General features: G+C 46.1%; 2 protein-coding genes across 2 annotated transcripts in view; one reads left to right on the top strand and one right to left on the bottom strand.

Annotated features, from left to right (window-relative positions):
- Positions 1-9210, bottom strand: part of DIS3 (DIS3 exosome endoribonuclease and 3'-5' exoribonuclease) — a 261428-nt gene extending 252218 nt beyond the window's left edge. The window contains exon 1 of the mRNA XM_078657423.1: positions 8925-9210. Coding sequence (XP_078513549.1) covers positions 8925-9146 — 222 coding nt within the window. The 5' untranslated portion in view covers positions 9147-9210. The remainder of the gene's footprint in view (positions 1-8924) is intronic.
- Positions 9211-9856: 646 nt separating this feature from the next.
- PIBF1 (progesterone immunomodulatory binding factor 1) overlaps positions 9857-13207 on the top strand; it is an 853407-nt gene continuing 850056 nt past the window's right edge. Inside the window, exon 1 of the mRNA XM_078656041.1 lies at positions 9857-10002. The gene's annotated coding sequence lies outside the window, so the exon portion shown is untranslated. The remainder of the gene's footprint in view (positions 10003-13207) is intronic.

Raw genomic sequence — 13207 nt, forward strand, 5'->3', positions numbered from 1 at the left:
TGTAAAATAATCTAACTTAATTTTTTAGGTTGCTAAACTCGGCTGGAGAAATCATGAAAGAATTGTGCTACGGCAGCAGCCAATTCTCATTTACCAGGGGAAAGCATGCAATATTTCCCCATGCTACAAAAACATATCCCCTTCCCTCCCCTACTTGGCCCACCCCTATACCCTTCCACTAACCCACGCACCAGCTCCCGCATACATTTTCACTCTGCTCAAAGCAGGTAGTAAACTTGTGTGGAAATGGCCATCGAACACTGAATTTCATAACAAGACCGGAGGCTAGTATTATGCATTTATCCTTTAATGATACTCCATGCAGCACTTTGAAGAACACATTTCATCATAAAACACTAACAATTCAGAACTAGAACCTTCATTCCCATATAAAGAGTCCCTTCACAGAATACTCACTATTAAATGCAGCTCCTCACTCAGATAAGTAGCACATTAATTGTATCTATCATATAATGTTCTTAATATGAAATGGCATATAATACAGTCACGGTTCGCAGGAACAGGAAGCAGGCAACCTCCCTCCCCTAACCCAATCACAATGTTGCAATGGTAGCGCTGTGATTGGTGTGGACGGCAGGGAGGCCATTTTCTCTATATGAGAACATGAAGAGTGCACATGACTGGTTTGGTTGGCCCCAGAGTTTGAAGTTTGAAGACCACTGTTTTAAGGGAATAGAGAACTCTGCAAGAAACAATGTGAGATTATTAAACAAGAACCAACGAGCCAGGATCACTGTGCTGATCTAAAGAAAGGGCACCCTTCTCGAACTATAGTAGCCCCCTATTTTTAAGCGAAGCTTTTTGAGGTCGGCAAAGACTCTTCATGAAAGGCTGCTCCCCACCCAAACTGCCGAACTGTCATACAGAAGTGGTATGTGGACCACAAGTGGCGCACTCAGAGGTCCAACTGGAAATATCCTACAGCATCGATTTAGGGGATGGTCCATGTACAAGGCCAAAGGCACATTCCCTGACCTTGATAATTTTCTCCATCCACCTGAACTTAACAGAGGGCTACATCCTCAATTATTTGTTACAAAAATACACTGCTCATTCATCAACAAGACATTAGTCCAAGCTTGGGTCGTTTAAGCTACAACATTCTAGCAATTCCAAAATTAACACGTGATCCACTTTCAACATCAAGCCAGCCAAGGTCACTCACTCCCTGCCCTACCCAACAAACCAGTCATGTTGAAGAGACCTGTAAGGAATTTTGAAGATTTTTCTTCACTTTTCAGCAAACCTTAAGCCTAATTTGTAGTGCAACTCAGTTGATACAGGTACATTCTTTTTGCATATGAACCAGTGCAGACCTTATGTTCTAAACTTTTTTGCTGCAATTTATGTCAATTTCCTGCTTAAATCCCACACCTCTGAGCACCTCTAGTATAGTTAAGCCTTGGGCGGGCCAGCTACAGATATTTAAATGCCTCCTTCAACCTGCTTCTGTTTGCAACTACTGGTCTACGAGAGCTCAAAAAAAGTGCGGTTACCTCTAGCAACTCTCTTACCCTGCCGACACATTTCTCATAGAGCAGCTATTCTTTAAAACAAGATACCTCAAAATAATAAACATTTAAAGCTAAAACCCACAGTGATCTGCAAGTCACTATACTGAATGTCAGGAAGGCAGACTCATCCTTCCGGAGACATATTATTTAACATTCCTCAGGAGTGTGGAATTTAATAAGATATCGATTGTCCATGGGGCAGGTTGCTTCATAAATCTACTTGTCCTATAACAAAATTAATGTGTCCTTTTTGTGCCATGTAGTGTGGCAACAAATTGTGACAGCAATCTCATCATATAAGAGCTCTGAAACAGCCTCTCCGATTATGCCAAGCTCCTTCCATAGTAGGGTTTGAATACTAGCAATTCCCTTATGTTGCCACGTTTCAGCAGATCTACATTCCGAGGCTGAACTTAATGGTAAGCAACAGTTCTAAGGTTGGAATGCTCTTCTGAGTCTGTGCAAACCTACTAACTTTCATGTTTTAAGGGTTTTCACCAACTCTTCTCTAATCTTTTCTCATACTCAGAAAGGTTGGAAATTTACTCCCGACAATGGCAGACATAAAAATTCGTTCAGGGTTGGGAAAAAAGTGGTTGAAGGGAGGGTGAACTTGCAAACACTCAGATTTTCGCATGAGCAAATCTACACCTGCATATTTGCCCATGCTAAAATGCAGTTCACAAATATTTTCTAGGAATATTATTTCTTGGCCTTACTGCTGTGAAGTCTTGTGAATTCATGAATGCCGTATATCTGCACTTAATGCAAGGACATGGGTGCACTTTGGAGACTTTATTTAATAATTGGGCTCCTACTTAGGCCTGGTGTTAACCATGACCTTTTTGTTTATTAAAATTCTGTTTCTCTTGGTCTATCAGCTAGCTTCACTGTGAGTGACAGCATTCTGTTCTTACACAAGGAGCAAATATCAACACACAGTTGTTTTGTTCAGTGCCCGGAACAACTGTGGCAATGTATGCTTTTTGAGACCAAAACTATTTTTGCTTTAACCAATGTTTGTTATAATGGTGAGGGCACGGCAGCTCCACACCAATAAGGTTTTACAAAAACCATGCCAAAACCAAAAGGCTGACCAATAATTTCAGACCCACTGGCTTTACCAATGCTTGTTTAGGTTTATGTTTTCCCATAATCTTTTTAAAACTGTTTACACTGAAATTCCATTATAAATGTTTTGGGGAAATACTGGCATACATCAACTCATTTTACTAAATGATGCTGCAGAGAAATGGAACCTAACATTTTCAGTAATTTAGCGAAATGTTTATATATTTGTTTGTGAAAATGTTATTTTGAGATCAAAGAATCATCAATCTTGCTTTCAAGCTTCTGCAAATATTTGCATCTGATCAGAGAGCATTATACATAGCCTCATATTGCTAAACATTGAAAACGTGTGTACATATTTTGATACTGGAACCACTGTCAGTAGTGCAGTCTGAGCTTACAACATTTACTTACAACGCTCACCCTAATGATAAAGGCTTTGCATTAATGAACCATAATTACAAGTTTGAACAGCATTAACACGTGGACACATATTACCTTAACTGCAGGCAACACCTTTTCCCCTGATCCATAATATGGTACTGTAAAATGGCAGCCAAAGTGTTTGTGCTGTAGGGTATTGGGACTACTTGTCCCAAGGACAAAATACATATGAAAACGTGTTGCCCTTGACCCTAAACAATATGTCACAGGCGTTGGGCTATTGGAATTACACATCCATGTTACTGCACATTCTGTACATTGGCGAGTGTAGGAAGCTAGCTCTCAATATATCTAAATGAGATATTGTGCAGGGTCCAGGGGTTCCCTTATAAGTGGACAGGGGTGCTGCTCTAACAATCCCAAAGTGCTCTTCTAGGGAGAAGTGTGGTCGAGCAGCCTTAGTTTTATCAGAAGGAGTGTAAGACATCTGCAAATACACACAATCTATATATATAAAAACGAATGTATGTCTGTCTGTCCTTTATGCATTACTACACCATTCATCCGATCGCCATGAAACTTTGGGAAGTTGTCGAGTACACTCCCGCGAAGGTTTCTGGCATATGCATTACTACACCATTCAACCGATCGCCATGAAACTTTGGGAAGTTGTTGAGTACACTCCTGCAAAGGTTTCTGGCATATGCATTACTACACCATTCATCCGATCACCATGAAACTTTGGGAAGTTGTTGAGTACACTCCCGTGAAGGTTTCTGCCATATAAATTTGTTAAATATCGGCCCCCCAGGGCCCTCATAATCTTTCGAATACTGATGGAGAAGTGTGGCTCACTGGTTAGAGGAGGCAGACCCTGAAGCAGAGGTCAGACCCGGGACCAGGGTTCAATTCCCGACGCGGCAGGGTCTTGAGCCCAAATATCCACGGACTCGATAATTCTCGTTTCGGGGCCTACTCGAATCACGGGTTCACACTCTGCAGCTCTGGGCATTAGCTTGCTTAATCTCCACTACGGCCCCCCGCGGCGGGATGCCTGGCTTTCACCTTGGGGATGCCCAGTACGGGTATCTCACAGGGAAAAAGCCAGGACGGGTTCCCAAGGCAAGCGCCGAGATGCCTACGGGTAATCGAGCGCTATATAAGAACGCATAATAATAATGATGTACGCACAAGACGGAAAAACAAAAAATCGTGTATCCACAAGCACTTGAATAAATAAATAGAACTAAAACGACACTTTGAAATGTTTTCCATATTAAAATGAATACGTTTCAATAAAAAGGACACAATGTAAATTGAATGTTGTTATCATAACGAGGTTCCTTGAATTACCTTTCTTCGGAGATCGCAGCAACGCGTAAGCTAGAAGTCAATAAATGGTGCAAATGACTCTAAAAGTAGATTCACACCAATTTATAAAAATAACATGTACCTTTATTTATATTTAGGCACCAGAAGCAATTCGGTCAGGTAAGTACGTTCTGTAATAGAAATTCTTTTGTTTTCAAAAAGAGCAATTTTTAGAAGCTGCAATGTTATCTTATTGGAGGAAGAACAAGGACGGCATTTCGGTACAGAACGGCGACTTACAGGACCAATCTCCAGGAGTTAAGGGGAGTGGTGGGCAAGGTTCCAAGGCAGCACAGTCAGACCACCACCAGTGGCACTAGGGCGGTCGAGTGCAGGGGTGCAAAACCGCGTTGGGTGCCCAATGCAACTCTAAGGAGATCAGTCTTTGCATAAAGAGGCTGCAGGCTTTGACGGGAGCCTGTTGGGCTGAACCAAACAGGGGGGCTCGGGCCGCCCGATAATTGGGAGATGTAGGAACACCTTTGGTCCTCTTCTCCACGGCCCAGGGGTGATGGGTGCCGAGGTGTCTTTAAGTGTCAGATTTTCCTTACCAGGAGCAGTCGTGATAGAGGAGACCAGTGTGCAGAGGCTTCAGGCGCGCCGCGGGATCCACGAGAGGCTAAACTACAGTGGACTCAGTCTCTGGAGGACCACTTCCACTCAGGCTTCGAACAACAGGTACAGTGGTAACTCTAGGTGGCGTGTTTTGGCGGTCTTGAAGTCCTCTAAGGTCACTTGGGTTGCCTGCAGAGTGCAGGGTAGTAGGTCCGCTACTTCACTCCAGTTCTTGGTTCCAGGGTGAAGTACTGGCAGGTCTCACAGGCTTTGGAGACACAGCAGCTGCAGTACAGGCCATCCTTTGGCACATTTGTCAAAGTCAACAGGCAGGCCAGCAGAGTTGGCGCAAAGTCAGTTGCTGGGTCTTCAGTTCTTGCTCTTTGCGACTCTTCATGTCTGTTGTCTTCTTTCGGATCAGCAGGATCTGTTCTTCTGGTGCCAGGGGCTCCTCTAAATACTGAATTTCTGGGCCACAGAGGAGTGTAGGTTAGTAGCCAATGGGCTACTGACCCTTGGGATCACTACACCGGCATAACTCTGTCCCACAATCCCTAAGTGTGCCACTACAAAAATGGCTAACTTTGAAAGGTTGTGTCCACCTCAGATTAGGCCACCTTAGGGGTGGGACTAGTCTGAGGGTGGGCACGCCTCCCTGACTTGCAAATCTTTCAGTCTGTTCAGTTGCCAAAGGGCTCTGGACAAAGTGTCTTAGCTTCCTCTCCTGTGAGGGAAGTCAGACTCTTATTTCAAAGGCGGTAGCTTTTTTGAAGCTCCCCTGCTTTGGAATGCTAATCAGTATTTCATCCTGTGGGACCTGTGGGAGGGGGTGTTATCACCCTCTGTCTGAGCAGGCTTTGTTTTTGACCTCCTGAGAGCAAAGGCTCTCACCATTTGGGGTCAGACACTCTTCTCTGGTGGCAGGCTGGCAGAAACTAGTCAACCAACACACCAGGGGCTGGTAGGTTTTCAGTGGGCACATGTATTAATAAATCCAACACTGGAATTAGTGTGGGCTTATTAATATGAGATGTTTGATACCAAACATACCTATTTTCAATGAAGCCATCATGTAGCAGGGAAACTCATTTTCAACAGTGTCCAGCACATGATTAAAATGCCTGTTCACTTGCACTAACAGTAATGGAACTGACCAGCACAGGAGCATATATGCTCATGCAGGTATGCTCTCATATGTAATATATAGCACCTTGTCGCAGGACTGTAAGGCCTGCCATATGGGTGACTTAAAATATTAAATGCAGTGTTAGGGGTCATGGCACACAGGGATGTGTGTCATGTTGTGTTTTCACTTTGGTTAGCACCAAATCACTCAACCTGCAATGGCAGACTTGTATTTGTTTGGTGAAGGGTCTCTTCTGGTGGCACAATTCGTGCTGCAGCCCTGTGAGATCCTTCTTTAGTATCTCATGCCATAGGCACCAAGGGTACCATTTATTCAGGACTTATAGAGGGTGCTAAAGATATTGACATTTGGAGGAAATAATTGAACAATTTTGGGAAAGAGATCTGGCACCGGGGATCTGGTTAGCAGGAACCGAGTGCACTTCCAATTGAAATCACATCAAATACCAGGCAAAAAGTGGGGAAGACCATGTCAAAAAGGGACACTTTCCTACAGTGAGGTAAAACAATCTGCATCTTGGCCAGAAAAATTGTGTACGGGCTGTGACTAGTCAATTTGACAGCTAGGATATTGGGCACTGAGTAAAAATATGATTTTTTTTTCCATTCTGAGAGCTATTTCTATTTTTCCTTCTACGTGCAGCACAACTGAACACTATTCCCGGCAAAATGGGAGCCTTAATGACAAAATAAAACACTTTCCTTTCGAGGCTACCGATCAACTGAACAATATTTTAACCAAGCAAACATTCTACGGCGTTAAAGGAATTTGGACCTGGCACGTCTGGTCTGCAAGTTTATCGAAGGTACAAAAGCACTGTAAAACCATACCAGTGTTTGAAGCAAGGTATTCCAACGAATAGTAACAATAACAAATCCCCAGTAGAGAAGGGAAAAGAGCCTGCATAAAACTGAGGAAAATACATATTTATTTTCCCCCCACGAGGGTAGGGCACAATGCTTATTTTAAAACAATCAATTTTCTGAGAGGGGTAGAAACCAGAGGGTACCTTTAATGGCTTTAATATAGCCTTATAGCCCGCCGTACAGGGCTATACCAGCCGTTAAAGGCACTCTCCAGCGTTAAAGGCCCCGAGCCGAAGGCCTTTAACAAGGGAGAGGGACTTTAATAGCCGGTATAGCCCAGCTACGAAGGGCTATAAGGCTATTAGAACATTCTGCCACTAGAGGGCAGAATGTTCTAACAAAAAAGAACAAAGACTTATGGGAGCGTGAGGGGATTGGAATCCCCTCAGGTTCCTTGAAGCCTTTGTTCACAGCCAGAGCTGTGAACAAAGAATCATTGGAATGTTGGAGCTCCAGGCTTATACCAGTAATTATAAGCCCGGAGCACTCCACTGTTTTCAATGGAGCTCCCAACATTCCAATGTTCTAATATAGCCTTATAGCCCGCCGTAGAGGGCTATACCGGCTATTAAAGGCCCTCTCCAGCGTTAAAAGCCCCGAGTCGAAGGCGAGAGCCTTTAACAAGGGAGAGGGACTTTAATAGCCGGTATAGCCCAACTACGAAGGGCTATACGGGTATTGGAACATTCTGCCACTAGAGGGCAGAATGTTCTAACAAAAAAGAACAAAACCTTATGGGAGCGTGAGGGGATTGGAATCCCCTCAGGGTCCCTGAAGCCTTTGTTCACAGCCAGAGCTGTGAACAAAGTAACATTGGAATGTTGGAGCTCCAGGCTTATACTATAGCCTTATAGCCCGCCGTAGCGGGCTATACCGGCTATTAAAGGCTCGCTGACTCGTTAAAGGCCCGAGCCGAAGGCGAGGGACTTTAACGAAACAGCGGGACTTTAATAGCCGTATAGCCCTGCTACGAAGGGCTATAAGGCTATTAGAACATTCTGCCACTAGAGGGCAGAATGTTCTAACAAATTAAACAAAGGGTTCTCGAAGCTCGAGGGGATACAAATCCCCTCGAACTTCGAGAAGCCTTTGTAGAACATTGGAATGTTGCTCTGCGGGCCTTTACCGGCCCATAGAAGCAGGGAGCACTCCATTGTCTGCAATGGAGCTCCCAACATTCCAATGTTCTAATAGCTATTATAAGCCTGGAGCACTCCATTGTTTTCAATGGAACTCCCAACATTCCAATGTTCTAATGCGCACTATAAACCAAACTTTCTCTATAGGTGGTACATAAATCAAAGGATGATGGATCAAAGTACAAACTGGTGAATAGCCACTTGTAAAGTCATTCTGAATGTGTCTGGGCTGAAAATGGCCTTGGTGGAAACCGTTAGCTAAAACCACAGTTATCCTTATTCTTTACACATAAATCTGGAGCCAGAGTTAATCAACATTTTAACAGACTGAGAAGGTAATTCTGCAGGGCGCTGGGACGCTCAGGAGGATAACAGAATAAGAGGGCAGGTTCTGGAATAGAAACGGGGTGGCCAATTTTACAATGAATACAAGTTCTGGAAAGAAGAAAGGATGGGAGGAGTTCAAAAGTGAACAAGGGAGACAATTGTGAAACTACATAGAAACAACATGTTAATAATAAAAAAGGATAGCAGTATGAACAAGAGAGGAAGAGTTATGCAATGTAAAGACAAACAGGAGTGCAGAAATAAAATCGACAGCAGATACGAAAAAGAAATGTATGCTGTAGATTTGCCATGACCAGGTGATGGTGCAGTTTTGAAATGTCGAGGATCCAGATGGGCAGTTTTTAAATGCCGAGGATCCAGATGGGCAGTTTTTAAATGCCGAGGATCCAGATGGGAAGTACAGAACGTACATCCAGCGAGGAAGTGGAGTATGACAATTAGCGCCAGGATTGCTTTGGAAATAATTATGTAGACCCATCTCCTTCAAGAACTGAGCCCTCCAACGTACCTGGTGCAGCAGTACATTTGTGTCTGGCAGCAGGTAGTGCGGGTCAGGGAGCAGGCGGCTCCGCAGGGGTGGCTCGGGCTGGAGGACTACGCTGTCGGGAGCTGGGCAGGTTTCGCAGTTTGGGCATCCGCAGCCGATATCATCGCGCAAGTAATGCTCGCGCACTATCTTCAACACCCCGCCCGAACGGGTCTTCTTCATAAAAGTCTTAGACTTCAGCATCTTCTTCGTGTCGACAGCGCAGTAAGCATGAGATGTTGAGCTCAGCCTGTAGCATGTTACAACTGCCAACATAGATAAAGGACAGCACTACGTGGGACTTACGCCCACTCCTGGAGCTAACGAAGCGGCCATATTAGATTTGTGATATTCCTGTTAGAGTGTAGGTACAGTAGTCCAAAATTTACAAACTCAAATAAGATTAGAAACCTAGCAATATTATGTCAAAATTTGTGCAAGGTTTGTCGAATAAAACGAAGTATTTATATGGTAAAACATATTGAAATTAAATTTATATTGTAATATTGAGGTTTCTAATTTTTTGACACAATGCTCTAAAAGTTAATTCCAAATTTAGGGCAGCTGCCTTTGGAAACCAGATAGCTTTAAATGGCCACTGCATATGGGCATATCAGCTGAAATTATTGATTCAATATGCTCTCTTTTATTTTTCTTCTTGTTTAGACCTCTGTTCGTCCACAATTCTAATACAGGTTTGCAGAACATCATGGCGTCCAGTATCGTTTTAGGAGGGATGTTGACGGTCTAGTTATTTTTTTTAGATTGTTTGATGGGCGGTCACTTCCGGGATAGTGGGAGGGCTCTTTTCATTTTAACCCAATCGCAGATCTAATTGAGACATTACAGTCGCCTACGTTGATCCTTCTGTGACAGCCAGAGGATGTCGATCGGTATAATCTAGCTTCCCAATTGGCTTTCTGTGGCTTCACTTTTTCGGTAGGACGGGTCTTCGGAAGAAAGGCGGCGACAATTAGAATTTAAAGAAAACCCAAGCGGGAGTCTGTGTAATAGTCCCGGGAACTTTTCACCTGTTTTGGGAGAATTGCCCTGTATGCTGGTATGTTGACATGTAACCATTTATAAATATACTTTTTCAGTGTACTGTAGAACGTTATTGCATACGTGTTTATATCAGCAATGTTAGTAAAGAAAAGCAGACAAGTGTTGCTTGAAATGGGCTGCTTTTGTTTGCTTTGGATTTTTTTTGTTGGAAGCAATTCAGCATGTAACTAGAGACTACCCACTGCTTTCGTCAGCATTGATTGGCATGTGTCCTGGATGTCCAGGGGATTGCGCCCGGATAAATTGATTTATGGACCTTCTATTTTATTCCGTTTGTCTCAACCGAGCATTTCCTGACAAAATTTAGGTGGATGGAAAATACTGGGACTAGCCGTTGACTGTTTTCTTCAGACGTTGTCAAGTCAAACACTGAGTGTTGTCATGGTGTTGTTTACGATGTTCCGTAGTGGCACCAAGGGTGCAGGGTGGGGAACTACGTTCCTCTCTCGGGAAAGGTTGTGGCATTGTGAGCCCTCCTGTCAATTTTCTTCCGCCCGAGGCTAACTCTTTTGCTCAGTGGTGCATGTTGAAGGAATATGTAACGTGAGATAGGTAGCAACAATGTCCCTTATTATTTTGTTAGTGGACATGTAATTAGTGTAGCTCCATGTAGTAAATTACTTCTCTACTATTCTCCTCTGCACTAGTCTGTTAGAATGTACCATGACATCATGCCTGAGTGATATCTCTGTGGTTTAGATTCAGTTAGTCAACTCAGGCTGAGCTGCTAGGAGCCTTCTCCTGGTGGGGCTACATCTGTACCTTCTATCTTCTCCTACTCACCTGTCCTAGAAGCAAGCTACTCTTTTTTTTTCACCAGGGGGAACGTCCAGAGGCGATCCAGTTTGGCTCCCACTCATTGGCTGTTGCTACACACACACGTTCAAATACCTTGGTATTCAGGTTTACCGCACTGCGCCGGACCTAGTGGAGCGTAACCTGGGTAAAGCTATGAGATCCCTTAGGTCACCTGTTGGTTCTCTCTACCACGCTCAGTGATGGGCCGAGTGGCGATTTCCGAAATGGTGGTCCTACCACGGCTAGCATACTTCTTTACTAACCTGCCGGTTGTGATCCCTTCTCAAATCCCTAAATACCACACTCTCCGCTTTGATCTGGGGGTAACAGACGCCATAGGGTGGGGCTAACAAAGCTGCTGATGGACACTGATAAGGGGGGGGGAGGAGGAGGAAGAGGAAGGAGGAAGAGGAAGGAGGAAGAGGAAGGAGGAGAGGGAGGAGGAGGAAGGAGGAGGAGGAAGGAGGAGGGAGGAGGGAGGAGGGAGGAGGGAGGAGGGAGGAGGGAGGAGGGGAGGGGAGGGGAGGGGAGAGGGAAGGGGAGAGGGGAGGGGAGAGGGGAGGGGAGAGGGGAGGGGAGAGGGGAGGGGAGAGGGGAGGGGAGGGGAGGGGGGAGGGGAGGGGAGGGGGGAGGGGAGGGGAGGGAGGAGGGGAGGGGAGGAGGGGAGGAGGGGAGGGAGGAGGGGAGGGGAGGGAGGAGGGGAGGGGAGGAGGGGAGGGGAGGGAGGGAGGAGGGGAGGGGAGGAGGGGGGGAGGGGAGGGGAGGGGAGGAGGGGAGGAGGGGAGGGGATGAGAGGAGGGGAGGGGAGGGGAGGAGGGGAGGAGGGGAGGAGAGGAGGAGGGGAGGGGAGGAGGGGAGGGGAGGAGGGGAGGAGGGGAGGAGGGGAGGAGGGGAGGGGAGGGGAGGAGGGGAGGGGAGGGGATGAGGGGAGGGGAGGGGAGGGGATGAGGGGAGGGGAGGGGAGGAGGGGAGGGGAGGAGGGGAGGAGAGGAGGGGAGGAGGGGAGGAGGAGAGGAGAGAGGAGAGAGGAGAGAGGAGAGAGGAGAGAGGAGAGAGGAGAGAGGAGAAAGGAGAAAGGAGAAAGGAGAAAGGAGAAACACTAGGCTCCCCAGATTTCCGCGCATATTGTTACGCGAGCCAGCTACAATGGCTCTCGTATTGGTTGGCAGGGCGCAACTTACATGAAATAGATTACACTTCCGCTAACATAGACCGAGGTCGGCTACATACCCTGCTGATCCCGATTGGCACCCCGACACTCCAGCGCTCATGTACTGGAGGAAATCTGTACACTACACGAGTAGCTGTCTTCCTTATTCTGACACCATACCACTTATTGGCATCCTCACCCCCATGGGCCTCCTTACCAGAAGACGGCTGCTGCCTTGGGCGGAGGGAGGTGTGCCCACAGTGGGTTCTTTATTTGATGAAGGCTCACTTATGGATCATGGTAACTTTGTCAGGCGACAGGGAGTCACTGATGCGTTATATTTAACACACGCTGCAGTCCTGCACTATGTAAAGAAACATTGGGCCCCCCACAGAGCGGAACCTCCTAGGCACGAATTGGTCTTTATGACTTACTTAATGGGCGAGGGACGTCATCTCACCAAGTGGCTCTACAAAGGGATTACTACTCACACTAGAATCCCACTGACGGACTTGCACAACAAATGGAGCATGCCCGCTTACCTGCACCATAAATTGTGACCTCACCGCTGTTTTGCGGGTCTCTCGCCACCGCCATCGCCATCTTGGGGATAGTGGGGACGTTCTTTAGGCGCCATTTTGGGGCAGCGTTCTAGCTGTCAGGCGGCTAGTGTATGACGTCTATTGTAACCAGTCACTTGTCAGCGCGCAGCGGTCGCGCCGTGGGCGCGCCGGAGGCTCGCCAGAGGCGAGCCCATCCGCGCCCAATCGGGACCAGGGGCCACAACCCCTGGCCATTTTACTACATATTGTAGAACCGCGCTACTACAACTTAATCGGGCGGATGTAGAACCCTCTCACGATTGTAAAGCCATATTACGACAGGAAGGCCTACTTAAATACGTACAGTTGAAGGAGGGAACAAAGCTTCGACCGGCGGATATTACCCTGAATTACGGTTTGTTAAACACCCGCTCTTTACAGAGACATCTAGAAGTTTTCTCACTACTGCAGGATGGCGACATTGACATCCTCGGGGTCACAGAAACGTGGCTAGAGGAATCCTCAACACCGGATTTGGTTGCCTCTCTCCCCCCGGGTTTCGAGGCTATTTGTCTCAACCAAACAGGTACCAAGAGAGGAGGGGGGGTAGCGTTCTTACATAATAATTGTTGGAAGTCTGAAAGAGTATGTGCAGAAAATCTGAGTGGAGCAGAGGCCCTAGGAGTGAAATTCGAGAGGGGCACCATTTG

The sequence above is a fragment of the Lissotriton helveticus genome, chromosome 8, assembly GCF_964261635.1.
Source record: "Lissotriton helveticus chromosome 8, aLisHel1.1, whole genome shotgun sequence".
Taxonomy (NCBI): domain Eukaryota; kingdom Metazoa; phylum Chordata; class Amphibia; order Caudata; family Salamandridae; genus Lissotriton; species Lissotriton helveticus.